The sequence below is a fragment of the Oncorhynchus mykiss genome, chromosome 16 (assembly GCF_057628025.1).
Source record: "Oncorhynchus mykiss isolate SJ-2025 chromosome 16, ASM5762802v1, whole genome shotgun sequence".
In the NCBI taxonomy this organism is placed as follows: domain Eukaryota; kingdom Metazoa; phylum Chordata; class Actinopteri; order Salmoniformes; family Salmonidae; genus Oncorhynchus; species Oncorhynchus mykiss.
Genome location: NC_143037.1, coordinates 7,994,974 through 8,015,241, shown reverse-complemented (window position 1 = coordinate 8,015,241; position 20,268 = coordinate 7,994,974). Strand labels below are relative to the sequence as shown.

The 20,268-nt window shown below is 43.1% G+C and overlaps 1 protein-coding gene across 3 annotated transcripts; it reads right to left on the bottom strand.

The window, feature by feature from the left end:
* Window positions 1–235: 235 nt before the first annotated feature.
* Window positions 236–18,483, bottom strand: LOC110491308 (dual specificity mitogen-activated protein kinase kinase 4). Of its 3 annotated transcripts, XM_090201848.1 has the most exons (13): window positions 17,693–17,960; window positions 17,034–17,069; window positions 12,007–12,118; window positions 11,360–11,534; window positions 8,467–8,586; window positions 3,822–3,941; window positions 3,664–3,715; window positions 3,508–3,558; window positions 3,431–3,477; window positions 3,237–3,314; window positions 2,897–3,045; window positions 2,675–2,720; window positions 236–2,575 (listed from the first exon to the last, which is right to left on the bottom strand). In XM_090201848.1, the coding sequence occupies exons 1-13, from the start codon at window positions 17,814–17,816 to the stop codon at window positions 2,462–2,464; spliced, it is 1,224 nt and encodes a 407-aa protein (XP_090057974.1). In that variant the 5' UTR covers window positions 17,817–17,960; the 3' UTR covers window positions 236–2,461. The 3 variants fall into 3 exon arrangements, with proteins under 3 accessions (XP_090057974.1, XP_021420338.1, XP_021420339.1); XM_021564663.3 differs by having other exon boundaries at window positions 3,431–3,558; window positions 17,693–18,483; XM_021564664.3 differs by lacking the exon at window positions 3,822–3,941 and having other exon boundaries at window positions 3,431–3,558.
* Window positions 18,484–20,268: the final 1,785 nt, after the last annotated feature.

Here is a 20,268-nt window from a genome sequence, read left to right as displayed (position 1 = left end):
ACACAGGTCATGTGCTCCATCCTGATCACCTAATGTAGAGGGATGACTTTCTTTTCTCTTTTTACATCAACATTTCACATCTGACAGAAAGCTTCCCTGTTGCTTGGCCACTGAACAGCTTTCCATAGCAGTGCATTACTGTAGGAGAGAAAGCAATAAACTTTAAACACAAATAATCATTGTTTCTGTGTTGTACCTTTGTCTACGACCCAGGTTCACAATACAGCACTATGTATTTTCTCAATGTGAACTTTCTTATAATTTTTTTTTATTTTTTTTACCCTTGATCAATTTACAATATAATACTCATTGCCCTTAACATTGTATGATCTATAATATGAACATTCCAATAAATTGCAATTCACCATTTAACCATTAGTTTTCCACATCTCAGCTTATAAGAGCATAGGCTTCTTCAGAGGCGTGCAAAGTTTAGGACTATTCAGACAGAAACGCAACGAATAGAAACGACTGGATTCCGTACTCCACATAACAGGGAATCAGGTCAGGTCTATGCAGTACATTTCTATCCGAATATTCTGTACATTTCCTCTCTCCTGAATAAGCTGCATATGTACGTGACATTTCTATACGAAACACTTGTCCCTGACCCGTGGCTTTTCCAAGGGGGCATTTCGTGAAGCACAATTTAGCTTCATGAAATGTTAGCCAGCTACATTTCCTAAACATTCAAAAACAATTGTGTATTTTTCTAGTTCTTAATATCACATATAGTAACCTGGGAGTTACATCTGAAAGGGTCATTGAAGTTATCTGGCAAACGCATCGACTGTGCTTAGTGAAACAACCCAGGTTCCAACATAGCGATGCTGAACCCCTGCAGTTTGGTTCACTAGCTAAGGAGCTCCATGTTTCTTTTGCTTCGCTACAGTATTATACACTGAACGTGGGTGACCTGACAAGACTGACGCCGTGGATTTCTGAGCGCGAAAGAGAGTGACTTCCTCACCTCTCATTCATCTTTTTATTTTGCCGTAGTTTAACTAGGCAAGTCAGTTGAGAACTAGTTCTTATTTACAATGACGGCCTACCCCGGCCCTAACCCGGATGACGCTGGGCCAATTGTGCGCCGCCCTATGGGACTCCCAATCACGGCCGGTTGTAACACCGCCTGGGAACGAACCAGGGTCTGTAGTGACGCCTCTAGCACCGCAATGCAGTCCCTTAGGCCACTCGAGACCCAAATACACAACAATCTGCACTGATCAGACTACACAGGATAGGTGAAAGCCTATCAGCAACATCTATTCCATGTTCACCTGTCTAGGGGACAAGAAGAGGATTTCACTAGACACTATTGAGATGCGCCCTACATGTTGCCTAAGGGTTGACGAGGGAAACAGAACCTTCCATCAGTGCGAGCCTCGTATCATGGTGAGCGGCCCGAGCCACATGCCGATTTAGATTCTGTGTGTGATCAGGCAGGCTGGGCAGCTGAACAGTGCTGTAGTATAACATGACTGTCGTGGGGGTCGGACACTCCTTTTACACAGACAGATGCAGCACTGACCTGGTCAAGCAATGAAATGTATATCCGACACGTGTTCAACTTGTGACGTCTTGCAAAGTGATAGGTTTAATAGCTAGCCGACTGGCTGTAACTTCATCCAGTTTGCAACGTGTGGCAGGTGGAGAACTGTGTACTCTTATAACTGCTTGAGGAGACATTGTCGAGTGCGTCCGTGGTAACAAGTCCTGACTGCTGAACAGAACCGGTGAACAATAGCAGACTGTTTTGAGATGTACACACACATATAGATTTACAATCCTACTGTACAGTTAGCAGAGAACAACATTTGGAGTCATACTGTAAAATTGCATATTAAGAAAATAAAGCCACGTTTACACCATCGATCTGTGTTTCAGGGAACGATAACTTTTAGATCATCAGACCCCTTCATTTACAATGAGTTAAGGTGCCCACAGCATACTGAGAGATTTGAGTGTCTCGCTCAGACAAGTCTGTCTGCATAACATCTGTCTACGACGTAGAGGTGAGCACACAAACGCATACATACAATACAGTCCACAATGTACAATCCAAATAGATGACTCTTTTTCATAACGTCATGAGCGGCACTTTCCAACATGTTTGTTTATTTGGTAACATCGATTTTCAAGTATACACCCATATATTGACTCTAAACCGTTTTTTTTCTCCCTAGCACATAAAAAAAGATGACCGTTGTGTATATGCGTTGAGCCAATTGAATGTCTTCAAGTTTAGCTGTCTGAAGACGGGAGGATAATCTAGATGTTTTTATGGACATTGAACAGGGTGGCGACAAGTATGTGTGTATTATCGTATTGCACAGAGCGATTGGTTTGGAACATGGAATTGTTCTCATGTTCTTTGGAACATGGAAACAAACACCTTGTTACTATAGTAACTGAGGGCAGGGGATGTCATGCGTTGTGTGTCGCGGTGTACCCCCCCCAGTCAGTCCACATACATAGGGGAGATAGGGGAGGCAGGGATCTGGTCCAGGATGCGACACACGTAGCTGGCCACGTCCACAAACCTCTCCTCGTACATCAGGATGAACGGGTGTTTCTGGAGGAGACAAACATGTATCTCAGCCACATAGAAACTAGGTCAAGCTTTGCTGTTGCCCACATAGCAGTCAATACACAGTGAAATCCACAAACTTACCAGGAGCTCCTTGTACTTGGGCCGTTTTGACTCATCCTTTGTGAGGCTGTAGAACAAGAGAAGAAGCAATTGGCAAAGACAACAGAAAGAGCAATGTTGCCTTTTCACCATTCTACCAGGAGAGGGAGGAAAAAACCACTGGTGAATCCTCTAGGGTGAGAGTCTAATAGCAATGTCCACTGGAGGGAGTGGTACACTGCTTTCACCAGAGGTGATACTCACCATAAATTGACAAAGTTGATGAACTTGGGGGAGAACTGCCTGTCCTCAGAGTTGCAGAGCTGCGGCGGCTCGCCCTTCACCACCTGGGTCAGCTGATCAAACACGCTATTCCACTTGGGGTACGGGAATCTGCCGGTGGCCAACTCATACTGAAGACACGCAGAAATGCCATTACTCATTGACTACCACCAACAAGGGTTTAGAGATAGTTAGATTGGGCATTTCTTAGTGTACAAATTGTTATCAATAACAGTGCAGCTAGGTTATAACATAGCAAACCTGTTTTTCCCCATTGGAGGCCATCAAATCAATGTATGAATTAACTGAATTAAATAACTACCAGGGTTATCCCCAAACTCCACACGTCAGATCGGACATCGTAGCCTTGTCTGGATGCACTGGGGTCTATCCTCTCCGGCTGAGCAACAGGAAAAGAACAAACACAGCTTTTCCACGATATACTGGACAATTCAGGAACCGAATCCTAGCTTGACATTTGAGTGAGATTTTCGCAAAAAAAATGTACAGACTTACTGCCATGTAGGGTCTGCAGCCTGCGTCTCTGGTCTTGGCTATAGAGTCCACCAGCTGACCACTGATGCCAAAGTCACACAGCTTGATGTTGCCGTTACGATCCATGAGAATGTTGGAAGGTTTGATGTCTGTAAGATCACAAACAGACTGACGTTTTAGACTTCATGCACCACACACAGCTGGAATTTGCATAAATATGGCCAAAATTCTAAAAGATGTATCTGACAACTTACCTCTGTGAATTATTTTCAAGTTTTCTTTTAAGTGGTTCAGCGCTTTAACGGTCTGTAAAGAAACAAACACATTTCATTACAATCTGTGACCAACAACTGCATTCATATAAATATGTTATAAACAGATTATAGTCACAGAAAATAAAATAACCACTCACTGCTAATGTAATTTTGCCTAATATTTCCTCTGGAATGACGTCATCTAACGAACAATATACACATTTGTAGAATTTGTCGAATGAGGTAGACATTAGTTCCATACATATCCAACAGTCACCCTAAAGAGAAAGAAATGTCATTATTAAACACAAGTGTTCCACATTGTAACAAAACATGTCCTGCCACCACCCCGTCCAGACCAAACATTTGAGAATTACTACTGCCCCGGAACTGAACCTGTCTAATTAGTTATTCTCACCTTTCTGACGGGAACTCTGTATAACTGGATGCTATATACAGAACTAACATGCACTGTTACAAAAGTATGTGGACATCCCTTAAAATTAGTGGATTAGGCCATTTCAGCCACACCCGTTGCTGACAGATGTATAAAATCAAGCATAACAGCCATGCAAACTCCATAGACAAACATTGGCAGTTGAATGGCCTTACTGAAGAGCTCAGTGACTTTCAATGTGGCACCGTCATAGGATGCCAGTTTTTCAACAAGTCAGTTTGTCAAATTTCTGCCCTACTAGAGCTGCCCCGGTCAACTGTAAGTACTGTTATTGTAAAGTGGAAACATCTAGGAGCAACAATGGCTCAGTCGCAAAGTGGTAGGCCACACAAGCTCACAGAACGGGACCGCCGAGTGCTAAGGCACGTAAAAATCATATGTCCTCGGTTACAACACTCACTACCGATTTCCAAACTGCCTCTGGAAGCCACGTCAACACAACAACTGTTCGTCGGGAGCTTCATGAAATGGGATTCCATGGCCGAGCAGCCACACGCACACAAGTCTAAGATCACAATGCACAATGCCAAGCGTGATGAATCAAGCTTCACCATTTGGCAGCCCAACGGACGAATCTGGTTTGGCAGATGCCAGGAGAACCTTACCTGCCGAATGCATAGTGCACTGTAAAGATGGTGGAGGAGGAATAATGGTCTGGGGCAGTTCATGGTTCGGGCGAAGCCCCTTAGTTCCAGTGAAGGGAAATCTTAACGCTACATCATACAATGACAATCTATGCGATTCTGCGCTTCCAACTTTGTGGCAACAGTTTGAGGAAGGCCCTTTCCTGTTTCAGCAGGACAATGTGCCCATGCACAAAAAGAGGTCCATACAGAAATTGTTTGTCAAGAATGGTGTGTAAAAATTTGACTGGCCTAAACAGAGCGCTGACCCCACTAATGCCCTTGTGGCTGAATGGAAGCAAGTCCCCGCAGCAATGTTCCAACATCTAGTGGAAAGCCTTCCCAGAAGAGTGGAGGCTGTTATAGCAGCAAAGGGGGGACCAACTCCATATTAATGCCCATGATTTTGGAATGAGATGTTCACCAAGCAGGTGTCCACATACTTTTGGTCCATTAGTGTATAACATGCAACGATTAACGATTTTACTGAGTTACAGTTTATATAAGGAAATCAGTCAATTGAAATGTTTTATTTTAATTTGTTATTTTACCTTTATTTAACTAGGCAAGTCCGTTAAGAACAAATTCTTATTTTCAATGACAACCTGGGAACAGTGGGTTAACTGCCTTGTTCAGGGACTGAACGACAGATTTTTACCTTGTCAGCTCGGGGATTCAATCTTCCAACCTTTTGGTTACTAGTCCAACACTCTAACCACTAGGCTACCTGCCGCCCGCAAATAAAATTATTAGGCCCTAATCTATGGCTTTCACATGACTGGGCAGGGGTGGAGCCGGCATAGGCCCACCCACTGGGAAGCCAGGACCGGCCAATCTAAATGAGTTTTTCCCCACAAAAGAGCTTTATCATAGACAGAAATACTCCTCAGTTTCATCAGATGTCCTGGTGGCTGGTCTCAGATGAGCCCGCAGGTGAAGAAACCAGATGTGGAGGTCCTGGGTTGGCGTGGTTACACGTGGTCTGCGGTTGTGACGCAGGTAGGACGTACTACCAAATTCTTCATAAACGACTTGATGCGGCTTATGGTAAGAAATGAACATTAAATTCTCTGCCAAAAGCTCTGGTGGTCATTCCTGCAGTCAGCATGCCAATTGCACGCTCCCTCAAAACCTGAGACATCTGTGGCACTGTGTGACAAAACTGCACATTTTACAGTGGCCTTTTGTTGTCCCCAGCACAAAGTGCACCTGTGCAGATCATGCAGTTTAACCAGCTCCTGCACATGCCACACCTGTCAGGTGGATGGATTATCTTGACAAAGGACAAAGGCTCACTAACAAGGATGTAAACAAATGTATGCACAAAATCTGAGCGAAATAAGATTTTGTGCATTTAGAACATTTCTGTGAACTTTTATTTCAGCGCATGAAACATGGGACCAAGACTTTACATGTTGCGTTAATATTTTTTTGTTCAGTATGGAAACAGTCACTACTTCTAATATATAATAATGTAGGTATTGAAACATGTACTGTAGATATTATATTAACCGATAACACAGTCTCGCTTACACTCCACACTGCCCTCTCCCACCTGGACAAGAGGAACACCTGTGAATGTTGTTCATTGACTCAAGCTCAGTGTTCAACACCATAGTACCCTCGAAGCTTGGGACTTAACACCTCCCTCTACAACTGGATCCTGGACTTCCTGATTGGCCACCCCTAGGTGGTAACGGTAGGTAACAACACATCTGCAATGCTGATTATCAACACAGGGGCCCCTCAGGGGTGTGTGCTCAGTCCTCTCCTGTACTCCCTGTTCACACATGACTGCATGACCAGGCACGACTCCATCACCATCATTAAGTTTGCTGATGACCCGACAGCTGTAGGACTGATCACTGACGACGATGAGACAGCCTACGGGGAGGTCAGAGATCTGGCAGGTTACCGATTATGATTTTTCAACACCGATACCGATTATTGGAGGACCAAAAAATCCGATACCGATTAATCTACCAATTTAAAATAAAATAAATTTGTAATAATGACAATTACAACAATACTGAATGAACACTTATTTTAACTACATATAATACATAAATAAAATCAATTTAGCCTCAAGTAAATAATGCAAAAACAAAGTGTTTGGAGAAGAAAGTAAAAGTGCAATATGTGCTATGTAAGAAAGCTAATGTTTCAGTTCCTTGCTCAGAACATGAGTCTTCAATATCCCAGGTAAGAAGTTTTAGGTTGTTGTTATTATAGGAATTTGGGCCAGGCGGCCCAAACTGTTGCATATACCCTGACTCCACGTGCAATGAACGCAAGAAAAGTGACACAATTTCACCTGGTTAATATTGCCTGCTAACCTGGATTTATTTTAGCTAAATATGCAGGTTTAAAAATATATACTTCTCCGCATTGATTTTAAGAAAGGCATTGATGTTTATGGTTAGGTACACATTGGAGCAACGATACGCACCGCATCGATTATATGCAACGCAGGACACACTAGATAAACTAGTAATATCATCAACCATGTGTAGTTAACTAGTGATTATGATTGATTGATTGTTTTTTTTATAAGATAAGTTTAATGCCAACTAGCAACTTACCGTGGCTTCTTACTGCATTCGCGTAACAGGCAGGCTCCTTGTGAGGCAGGTTGTTAGAGCGTTGGACTAGTTAACCGTAAGGTTGCAAGATTGAATCCCTGAGCTGACAATGTAAAAATCTGTCGTTCTGCCCCTGAACAAGGCAGTTAACCCAGTGTTCCTAGGGCCGTCATTGAAAATAAGAATGTGTTCTTAACTGACTTGCCTGGTTAAATAAAGGTAAAATAAATAAAATAATAATAAATAGGCTAAATCGGGGGCGTCCAAAAATACAGATTTCCGATTGTTATGAAAAGTTGAAATCGGCCATTCCGATTAAATCGGTCGACCTCTAGCCAGGACATCAACCTTTCCCTCAACGGCAGCAGGACAAAGAAGTTGAACGTGGACTACAGGAAACATGCACCCATTCACATTGATGGGGAGTGGAGCAGGTCGAGAGCTTCAAGTTAATCAGTCTCCACATCACTAAGGAATTAACACCAACACAGTCGTGAAGAAGTTGTGAAGAAGACACAACAATGCCTCAGGAAGCAAAAACAATATTTGGCATGCGCCTTCAGATCCTCAAAAAGTACTACAGCGGCACCATTGAGAGAATCTTGAATGTCTGCATCACCACTTGGTACAGCAACTGTTCGGTATCCGACCACAAGGTGCTACAGAGGGTAGTGCGTACGAGCTCCCCGCCACCAAGGAGCTCTGTACCAGACATGTCAGAGGAAGGCCCTAAAAATTGTCAAAGACTCCAGCCACCCAAGTCATAGACTGTTCTCTCTGCTACCGCACAGCAAGCAGTACCGATGCACCAAGTCTGGAACCAATAGGACCAGGAACAGCTTCAAATAGCTACCCGGACTATCTGCATTGAACCCCCTTTGCACGAACTCTTTAGACTCATCATCCTGCCTAGTCACTTTATCCCTACCTATATGTACTCATCTACTTCAATTACCTCGTACCTCTGCCCATCAACTCAGTACTGATAACCCATGTATATAGCCAAGTTATTGTTACTCATTGTGTATTTATTCCTTGTCTTATTAACAAGGGAAAGGACCCTTCAGTAAGCATTAGTGTTAGTCCACACCTGTTGTTTACCAATCATGTGACAAATAAAATGTGATTTGAAAAGTCTCACCTCTCTGAAGAGAGCTCCGTAGAACTGAACGATGTAGAGACAGTCACTACTCCTCATCACCACGTCTAGATCCATCAGCAGCTGCTTCTGTTCCTTCTCATCCACCGTGGAGCGGATCCTCTGAGGAGGGGGGACAGAGACGACAACAACAACAGGTGTTCAGCAGAAATAGAGGAAACAGCTCAGAGATCAGTTTTATAGTCCTAGTCGTCACCTGATGAAGACCATTAAAAGCCCTGTTGTATCTCTAGGTCTACCATCCACCAAGAACCAAGACAATATTTTACCAGGTTTCGTACTTATTATACTTGAGATGCGCACATTTTTCTCCTCATTGTGGTGATATCCAATTGTGATCCACTACAATCTTGCCTCATCGCTGCAACTCCCCAACGGGATTGGGAGAGGCGAAAGTCGAGTCATGCTTCCCCGAAACATGACCCGCCGAACCGCGCTCCTTAACACCCGCCCGCTTAACCCGGATCAATCTGATTTATGAGGTGCGTAGACTACTGCCCTCGACCAGCACAAAAACATCCTGTGGCGGACTGCACTAACATCGAATAGTCCCCGCGATATGCAACTGTTCAGGGAAGTCAGGAACCAATACACACAGTCAGTCAGGAAAGCTAAAGCCAACTTCTTCAGGCAGAAGTTTGCATCCTGTAGCTCCAACTCCAAAAAGTTCTGGGACACTGTGAAGTCCATGGAGAACAAGAGCACCTCCTCCCAGCTGCCCACTGCACTGAGGCTAGGTAACACGGTCACCACCGATAAATCCATGATTATCGAAAACTTCAACAAGCATTTCTCAACGGCTGGCCATGCCTTCCGCCTGGCTACTCCAACCTCGGCCAACAGCTCCCCCCCCCCCCCGCAGCTACTCGCCCAAGCCTCTCCAGGTTCTCCTTTACCCAAATCCAGATAGCAGATGTTCTGAAAGAGCTGCAAAACCTGGACCCGTACAAATCAGCTGGGCTTGACAATCTGGACCCACTATTCCTGAAACTATCCGCCGCCATTGTCGCAACCCCTATTACCAGCCTGTTCAACCTCTCTTTCATATCGTCTGAGATCCCCAAGGATTGGAAAGCTGCCGCAGTCATCCCCCTCTTCAAAGGGGGCGACACCCTGGACCCAAACTGTTACAGACCTATATCCATCCTGCCCTGCCTATCTAAGGTCTTCGAAAGCCAAGTCAACAAACAGGTCACTGACCATCTCGAATCCCACCGTACCTTCTCCGCTGTGCAATCTGGTTTCCAAGCCGGTCACGGGTGTACCTCAGCCACGCTCAAGGTACTAAACGATATCATAACCGCCATCGATAAAAGACAGTACTGTGCAGCCGTCTTCATAGACCTTGCCAAGGCTTTCGACTCTGTCAATCACCGTATTCTTATCGGCAGACTCAGTAGCCTCGGTTTTTCGGATGACTGCCTTGCCTGGTTCACCAATTACTTTGCAGACAGAGTTCAGTGCGTCAAATCGGAGGGCATGCTGTCCGGTCCTCTGGCAGTCTCTATGGGGGTGCCACAGGGTTCAATTCTCGGGCCGACTCTTTTCTCTGTATATATCAATGATGTTTCTCATGCTGCGGGCGATTCCCTGATCCACCTCTACGCAGACGACACCATTCTATATACTTCCGGCCCGTCCTTGGACACTGTGCTATCTAACCTCCAAACGAGCTTCAATGCCATACAGCACTCCTTCCGTGGCCTCCAACTGCTCGTAAAACCAAATGCATGCTGTTCAACCGTTCGCTGCCTGCACCCGCACGCCTGACCAGCATCACCACCCTGGATGGTTCCGACCTTGAATATGTGGACATCTATAAGTACCTAGGTGTCTGGCTAGACTCTAAACTCTCCTTCCAGACCCATATCAAACATCTCCAATCGAAAATCAAATCAAGAGTCGGCTTTCTATTCCGCAACAAAGCCTCCTTCACTCACGCCGCCAAACTTACCCTAGTAAAACTGACTATCCTACAGATCCTCGACTTCGGCGATGTCATCTACAAAATTGCTTCCAACACTCTACTCAGCAAACTGGATGCAGTTTATCACAGTGCCATCCGTTTTGTCACTAAAGCACCTTATACCACCCACCACTGCGACTTGTATGCTCTAGTCGGCTGGCCCTCGCTACATATTCGTCGCCAGACCCACTGGCTCCAGGTCATCTACAAGTCCATGCTAGGTAAAGCTCCGCCTTATCTCAGTTCACTGGTTACGATGGCAACACCCATCCGTAGCACGCGCTCCAGCAGGTGTATCTCACTGATCATCCCTAAAGCCAACACCTCATTTGGCCGCCTTTCGTTCCAGTTCTCTGCTGCCTGTGACTGGAACGAATTGCAAAAATCGCTGAAGTTGGAGACTTTTATCTCCCTCATCAACTTCAAACATCTGCTATCTGAGCAGCTAACCGATCGCTGCAGCTGTACATAGTCTATTGGTAAATAGCCCACCCATTTTCACCTACCTCATCCCCATACTGTTTTTATTTATTTATTTTTCTGCTATTTTGCACACCAATATCTCTACCTGTACATAACCATCTGATCATTTATCACTCCAGTGTTAATCTGCATAATTGTAATTATTTGCCTACCTTCTCATGCCTTTTGCACACAATGTATATATAGACTCCCCTTTTTTCTACTGTGTTATTGACTTGTTAATTGTTTACTCCATGTGTAACTCTGTGTTGTCTGTTCACACTGCTATGCCTTATCTTGGCCAGGTCGCAGTTGTAAATGAGAACTTGTTCTCAACTATCCTACCTGGTTAAATAAAGGTGAAATAAATAAAAATAAAAATATCAACGTTAGTATTCAACTTGGAACGTCTCAGTCAGTGAGGATGAGAGCAGCTGGTGTGGTCACCTTGACGGCCATGATCTGTCCACTGGGTTTGTGCTGCATCTGGTTGACGGAGCCGTAGGCCCCGCGGCCGATCTCTCCCAGGTCCCTCAGGTCCTCGGCCGTGAAGTCACAGGCCTTCTCCGTAGAAATCTTCAGCTTCCCCGACGACTCGATACTGTGTGTCCTCATACGCTCTCTGTAAGGGGAGGGAGAGGAGGAAGAGCAGGGAGGGGATGAAGAAGAGAGGAAAGAGATGTGGGGAAGGACGAAGACAGGGTGAGAGAGGGAGGAGGTGGAAAGAGGAATAGAGAGGAAAAAGAGGAAGAAGAGAGTGTTTTGGGGCAAAAGGGAGCATCATATGATGCACAAGGAAGTGATTTCTAACCCACCTCGTTCCTTTACAATCATAACGTCTTGGTGTCTTCCTCAATAGCAGAGCAGACCACACTGAAGAAGAGACTGAAGATGCTAACTAATCATGCAGCCATTTTGCTGTATTCTCAGAGCCGTCTTAAACACTAATCCTTCACACAGACAGTACCCTACAGACCGTGTGAAGATGTTTCTCTACAACAATAAAACCAAACTGAAATACATAATCTGTTAGAAAGCTAAGGACTATCAGGTCTCTAAATGTGCATTTCTTATCCGCTCTCCACAGCACTTACATGTGTGGGTTCTGGAAGGAAGGGGCAGTTGAAGGTGAGGGGTTGAGGGGCAACCTGGTAGCTGGCTTCACTGAAGGGTTGGCGAAGTTCAGCTTCAGGGCTTTACGTTTACCTGGCAGAGAGACACAGAGGGAAACAGTTTGTACACAACATATGCTGGTTAGGGAATAAGGGAAACCAGGGGATGCTACATTGGTGAATGGGACATATAGTTATGATTCTATGGGGATGGAACCGGATGTAAGAGCATGGAATAAGTATATTTCACAGTATGAAAATAGTTTTCAGGACTGTATCATAAAGTGAGACCAATAACCATGTTTCCATCAACAGTTTTCACAAGAGTAAACTTTAAAGTATTTTTTTTAATCATGAGAGATGGGATGGAAACAGGAAGTTTTGGGTATAATTTAATAAATTTGTTCGTTTGACACGGTGGGATTATTTTGTGTCGGTAAAATTTGTTATGTAAGAAATGGCGATGGAAACTCCTTAATGCACAAACATTGATATAAACACCATCATATCAAAGTAAACTTGGAATCACGTGATGATATGATGTGGTCCTCCCACTACGAATCAGGTAACCATGCAGTTTATTAGGCTACAGATGAACTAACTTATGAACTGCACAGGGTGATGAAAGCGCACGGTGATCTTGATGCTCCAATAAATATTGAGGGTTTGATTCTGGTGACATTATTATCGACGCTTGTGTTCCTCTTGACAGCTTCTCCATAATAATCTCAGTATGTAGAGTAGCCTACGCACACGTGCCAAGACCATTTGCTATTTAACGTAACAGTTTGTGACAAAACTATTGGTAGAATTGAAAAAGTGTTGGAAACATTTATTCAGTACACGAAAACTCACTGATTTCTTTTCTGCAACAAGTTCCCACCACTAGTGGGAAAATTCACATTTTTTTTATGCGGATTTTAGAATATTGATGTGAAAATCTCTCAATAACTTGATGGAAACCTAGCTATTGAGAACCATTTCAATAAAAACTAGTAAGCCACGAACTCCACTAAGTCATGTAACCAGAAGTCACTGACAAAGTTGAGTTTCAGTGCAAATGAAGTTGAATTTCAGTACATTAAAGTACCAGTGATGTTTCAGGAGACTGGAAATAATAATTATTATAGCTACAAATCATTCGGGAAGTATTCAGACCCATTGACTTTTTCCACATTCTGTTAGTTTACGGCCTTATTCTAAAATGGATTAAAAATGTAATTTTCCTCATCAATCAACAAACAATACCATAATGACAAAGCAAAAACAATTTAGACATTTTTGCAAATGTATTAAAAAGTGTATATATATATATATATATATATATATATATATATATAAACACATTTACATAAGTATTCAGACCCTTTACTCTGTACTTTGTTGAAGCACCTTTGGCAGCGATTACAGCCGAGTCTTCTTGGGTATGACACTACTAGCTTGGCACACCTGTATTTGGGGAGTTTCTCCCATTCGTCTCTGCAGATCCTCTCAAGCTCTGTCAGGTTGGATGGGGAGCGTCGCTGAACAGCTATTTTCAGGTCTCTCCAGAGATGTAAGATCGGGTTCCAAGTCTGGGCTCTGGCTGGGCCACTCAAGGACATTCAGAGACTTGTCTCGAAGCTACTCCAATGTTGTCTTGGCTGTGTGCTTAGGGTCGTTGTCCTGTTGGTAGGTGAACCTTCACCCCAGTCTGAGGTCCTGAGCGCTCTGGAGCAGGTTTTCATCAAGGATCTGTGTACTTTCTCCGTGCATCTTTCTCTCGACCCTGATTTATTCTCCCAGCCCCTGCCACTGAAAAACATCCCCACAGCATAATGCAGCCAGGTTGGTGCCAGGTTTCCTCCAGGTGTGACGCATTCAGGCCAAAGAGTTCAATCTTGGTTTCATCAGACCAGAGAATCCTGTTCTTCCCCTGGGTGGCCAGCTCAAGGAAGAGTCTTGGTGGTTCCAAACTTCTTCCATTTAAAAATGATGGAGGCCACTGTGTTCTTGGGGACCTTCAATGCTGCATACATTTTTTTGGTACCCTTCTCCAGATCTGTGCCTCGACACAATCCTGTCTCTGGGCTCTACGGACAATTCCTTCGACCTTATGGCTTGGTTTTTGATCTGACATGCACTGTCAACTGTGGGACCTTATATAAACAGGTGTGTGCCTTTCCAAATCATGTCCAATCAATTGAATTTACCACAGGTGAACATCTCAAGGGTGATCAATGTAAACGATGCACCTGAGCCCAATTTAAAGTCTCATAGCAACGGGTCTGAATACTTATGTAAATAGGGTACTTCTGTTTTTGTTTTATATTTGCAAAAAACTTCAACTGTTTTCACTTTGCCATTATGGGGTATTGTGTGTTGATTGAACATTTTTATTTAATCAATTTTAGAACAAGGCTGTAACGTAACAAAATGTGAAAAGGGGAAGGGGTCTGAATACTTTCCGAAGTCACTGTATATCAATGTGTCATCATTACCCAATGCTCAGAGAAGGACCGTCTCCTCATACTTTTCAGGCTTGGAGTTTACCGGGTATTGACAGAACACAAACATTATGCATTATAAACATAAGCAAAGTGGCCATAAATATAGAGGTTCCCAATTACCAGGAAATATAGACGACGCCAGCATGTTGACACTGATAACAAGCACAACATTAACCCAACATGATGTGATTGCATTGTGAACCTGTATGCATTGGGAATCCCTTCAAGACATTTCCATAGTGGATGTTTTCATTGTAGCAGTAGCTACAGTAATAGACATGTCAAAGAGGACACCTACCAACACCCTCAAACATTATGACTTCCAAATGAGACGGAAAGATACGTTTTTATTTGACCTTTTATTTAACCAGGCAAGTCAGTTAAGAACAAATTCTTATTTTCAATGACGGCCTAGGAACGGTAGGTTAACTGCCTAGGAACGGTAGGTTAACGGCCTAGGAACGGTAGGTTAACTGCCTAGGAACGGTAGGTTAACTGCCTAGGAACGCTAGGTTAACTGCCTAGGAACAGTAGGTTAACTGCCTTGTTCAGGGGCAGAACGACAGATGTGTACCTTGTCAGCTCGGGGATTCGATCTTGCAACCTTTCTGGTTACTAGTCCAACGCTCTAACTACCTTCCGTCCCACAATATCAACTATTCCGCACTAGCATAGTAGATATCTGTTGACTCTTTAAGAAGTGCTCCATTTGACTATCGTGGTCTTGTATCAGGGTTATATGTCACATAATAACTGTTAAATACTCCACTAGATGATAATGTTGAGGATGAGATGGGAAAGTGTCGAGGTCTTATTGGACAGTGAACAGTGGCCATTCAGGAAGTAGGATTATTTTTTGTTGTTGTAGTTTTCTGTTCAATGCCATTACAGTATCCATTGATTTAGGATATTGCAGTTCCGATGCCTTCCACTAGATGCCAACAGTCTTTAGAAATTGTTTCAGGCTTGTATTCTGAAAAATGAGGGAGTAAGAGCAGTCTGAATGAGTGGACCCTGCCGTGTCACAGAGCTGTTTCATGCACGCGACCGAGAGAGTGCCTTTTTTGTTTACCTTTTATATTGACGACGTTATTGTCCGGTTTAAATATTATCGATTATTTAGGCTAAAAACAACCTGAGGAGTGAATATAAACATTGTTTGACGTGTTTCTATGAACTTTACGGATACAATTTGATTTTTTTTGTCTGCCTGTTGTGACTGCGTTTGAGCTTGTGGATTACTGAAGAAAACGTGCGAACAAAACAGAGGTTTTCGGATATAAAGAGACTTTATCGAACAAAAGGAACATTTATTGAATAAATGAATGTCTTCTGAGGGCAAACATTTGAAGATCATCAAAGTTAAGTGATTCATTTGATCTCTATTTCTGACTTGTGTAACTCTTCTACTTGGCTGGTTACTCTTTGTAATGATTTGCATTTTTGAAATCTGACACCGTGGTTGGATTCACAATAAGTTTATCTTTAAACCTATGTAAAATAGTTGTATGTATTTCTGTATTTGTATTTCTGTATTTGAATTTGCGCTCTGCAATCTCACTGGATGTTGGCCAGGTGGGACTCTTCCCACATACCCTAGAGAGGTTAAAGAGATACGGTCGATACCAACCAAATATTTGCTTTCACCTGTCCAGTCATTGCAGATGGATGAAAGCAGACAGGAAGAGGAAGCTACTTCCAAATGTTGAGATGCACCCACAGAGAGAGAGAGGGTTGGTGTGCTACGAGAGTGTGTTAGTGGGTATAATTTGTTAAACATTCCAACAGGAATCTGTTCCAAAAACTTTGTAAATAACCAGGTTGTATAGCGGCAGAATAAACTACCGAGTAGGGGGTGGGCTAATTCATAAAGTTTTTAACTCGCCACGTTAATTCCGAAAAATGTCTGTCCTCAATCTGGTAGCCTATGGACAAATATTAAGAATAAGCTACGTGGTGAGTTGATGGCTATTCGGCAGCTAGTTAGCTAGGTGAATTGATCAGGCAACTTTGTATGCGTTGTTTATTGGCAACCTTGTACTTTACAAAGTCTTTGGAACATATTCCTGTTGGAATGTTCCACAAATTATACCCACCCTATCTGAAACCCTAAAAGGAGAGAGAGAGAGAGAGAGAGAGAGATATCCTCCTGTTGTCTGGTCATTATATAACCTGGATGGAAGTCATCAATGCACTATGACTGTGCAACCCTGGCTTTCAAGGGCAAGTGAGAGCTGGTTATGTTATTTATGCTACCCTACACATATTTGGCTGTCTAAGATTTTGGGCCTCACATATACAATCATTTATTTTCAGTAGCTATGGAATGGTGGCAAACTTCTAACATGGAACCCATAGTAATTCATGAAAACACAACGTAATACAGAATGAGGAAATCAAACACAAAAGAGAAATGGGGAGCAGAAAACAATGGTGAATCATATTCTACTATGATCAACAGAATATCACATGAACCGAGTAATATTCTACTGAAATCCTATAAATAAAAATAAATAGTACCTGTTTCGTTTTGACACCTCCAGCACGTGTTGCTTTCTGAAATGTTTAAAAATAAAAGAGTTGAACCTGGACAATTCCCGACACACACGAAGTACATAATAGATAGCACCAACACTGATCACAGATAGCTACATAATACGATGTCACTCAAAATATAGCACTGACAGTTAACATTTCAATGCCACTTATGTCACATTGTTTAAAAAAGGTCAAATATATATTAGAAAACAAAGTAATTGAATCGTTGTTATCTACAAATAGTGTAATTAATTGAGTAACAATACAGTAATAAATACGTAGGTTTCTCAATCTGGTAGTAGGCCTTGGGTTGAGTTGTGCATGTAGCAGCTAACATCGGTTGATGTAAACTCAATTGCAGTGGAACGTCTGTAACTGCAACGCAACACTTTTCAGTTGGTGCGTTTACATATCAGCGGTTGTAACATTGTTACAGTACACCTCGCAGAAAAACACAATGTTGCAACAAATTGCCGACGCGCTACATTTAGCAGAATATATAGTTAGCTACACTGCATCTCTGCTATGTAGCTTAGCCTCGGGGCAATGGTAGTTAGGCTAGCCAAGTCATGTTTTTCAACAGCTAACGTTTAATAGCTCTGATCAACTTGAAAATAGACATTTAGGGCATCTGGTCTAACCTTGCATGCTGCTGACGGTGGTCATGTGTTGTGTTTGCGGGTGATGGTGGTGCGAGGTGGATCCTGCAATGTTGCTGTTTCCGCTGGAGGTTGTTGAGTTGCTGCTGGAACTGGGAGTCGCCATTGTTGTGTTCGATTCCAGCAGCGCCGAGGCTGCGATGCAGGCAGAGCAAACTTCTCCCTCTCTCTCCACACGGGACACTGCGCCAGCGAACGCAGCACAGCATAGACGGCCACGTCTATGGACGTCCCGGGCCCAGTCACGGAAGTCTGTGCGTAACAAGTTACGCCAGAAAGGGTAGGGGTTTCCATTGGGCTGGTATGGGACGCCAAGCTTTAACTTTGGGCACCGCACGTACTGTGGAGGCTACTGGAGCAACCATTTTTGAGGATTCTAGTTGATATGTACATAAATACTTTATTGAATGGGGGTAATGGAGACGTAAGGTTGGCCCAGCAGTAGAGGGGTTGTAAAGTAGGCCATTGCGTGAGCAGAGGCGGACTGGCCATCTGGCATTTCGGGGCAAATGTCAGATGGGCTGGCCCATTTGTAGCACCTAGGGCCAGTCTAACAATTTGTTGTTGTTGTTGTTGTTGTTGCAGGGTAGCCTAGTGTTGGACTAATAACCGAAAGGGTGCAAGTTCAAATCCCCGAGCTGACAAGGTACAAATCTGTCGTTCTGCCCCTGAACAGGCAGTTAACAGGCAGTTAACCCAGGTCGTCATTGAAAATAGGAATTTGTTCTTAACTGACTTGCCTAGTTAAATAAAGGTGTTCTCAACTAGCCTACCTGGTTAAATAAAGGTAATTTTTTTTTTTTTTAAAGAAGCACACGCATTTCGCTATACTCGCAATAACATCTGCTAAACATGTGTATGTGACCAATACATTTGATTTGATTTGTATTTTTTTTACCTTTATTTAACCAGGTAGGCAGTAGAGGATAGGCCAGTTGAGAACAAGTTCACATTTACAACTGCGACCTGGCCAAGATAAAGCGACACAAACAACAACACAGAGTTACACATGGAATAAACAAAACATAGTCAATAATACAGTAGAACAAATGAAAACAAAAGGTCTATCTATATACAGTGAGTGCAAGATGAGGTATGATAAGGGAGTTAAAAAGGCAATACATAGGCCATGGTGGCGAAGTAATTACAATACGGCAATTAAACACTGGAATGGTAGATGTGCAGAAGATGAATGTGCAAGTTGAGATACTGGGGTGCAAAGAAGCAAGATAAATAAATACTGTATGCCGGTGAGGTAGGTAGATAGATGGCTGTTTACTAGCTCCCACAGTGCAGTAATATCTAACAAGTGATATCTAACAGTTTCACAACATCTTTTTTTTTCTTTAAAAAAAATGTATTTCACCTTTATTTAACCAGGTAGGCTAGTTGAGAACACCTTTATTTAACCAGGTAGGCTAGTTGAGAACACCTTTATTTAACCAGGTAGGCTAGTTGAGAACACCTTTATTTAACCAGGTAGGCTAGTTGAGAACACCTTTATTTAACCAGGTAGGCTAGTTGAGAACACCTTTATTTAACCAGGTAGGCTAGTTGAGAACACCTTTATTTAACCAGGTAGGCTAGTTGAGAACACCTTTATTTAACCAGGTAGGCCCGTTGAGACCAAGTTCTCATTTACAACTACGACCTGGCCAAGATAAAGCAAAGCAGTGCGACAAAAACAACAACACAGAGTTACACATGGAATGCACAAAACATACAGTCAATAATACAGTAGAAAAATCTATGTACAGTGTGTGCAAATGTAGAGAGGTAAGGCAATAAATAGGACATAGAGGTGAAATAAATACAATTTAGCATTAACACTTGAGTGATAGATGTGCAGGTAGAGATACTGGGCTGCAAAAGAGCAAGAGGATAAGTAACAATATGGGGAGGAGGTAGTTTTGTGTGCTATTTACAGATTGGCTGTGTACAGGTACAGTGATCAGTAAGCTGCTCTGACAGCTGATGCTTAAAGTTAGAGAGGAAGATAGCTTCAGTGATTTTTGCAGTTCGTTCCAGTCATTGGCAGCAGAGAAATGGAAGGGTAGGCGGCCAAAGGAAGTGTTGGCTTTCGGGATGACCAGTGAAATATACCTGCTGGAGAGCGTGCTAATGTGAGTTTGGAAGGAGAGTTTACAGTCTAACCAGACACCTAGGTATTTGTAGTTGTCCACATATTCTAAGTCAGAACCGTCCAGAGTAGTGATGCTAGCCGGGCGGGAGTGTGAGGGCAGCAATCGGTTGAAGAGCATGCACTTAGTTTTACTAGCATTTAAAAGCAGTTGGCACGAAAGGAGTGTTGTATTGCATTGAAGCTCGTTTGGAGGTTTGTTAGCACAGTGTCCAAAGAAGGGCCAGATATATACAGAATAGTGTCGTCTTCATAGAGGAAAATAACAGTAGCGAGGCTATAGACAGTAGCGAGGCTATAGACAGTAGCGAGGCTATAGACAGTAGCGAGGCTATATACAGTAGCGAGGCTATATACAGTAGTGAGGCTATATACAGTAGTGAGGCTATATACAGTAGCGAGGCTATATGCAGTAGCG

Excerpts from the sequence above, each read along its gene's own strand:
- LOC110491308 (XM_021564663.3), bottom strand. The coding sequence starts at position 17,816 with ATGGCGACTCCCAGTTCCAGCAGCAACTCAACAACCTCCAGCGGAAAC. Across the intron at positions 3,315-3,430 it reads GCTGCAGACCCTACATGGCA|CCGGAGAGGATAGACCCCAG; the intron begins GTAAGTCTGTAC and ends CCTGTTGCTCAG. Across the intron at positions 2,576-2,674 it reads CCAAGTACAAGGAGCTCCTG|AAACACCCGTTCATCCTGAT; the intron begins GTAAGTTTGTGG and ends TGTCTCCTCCAG.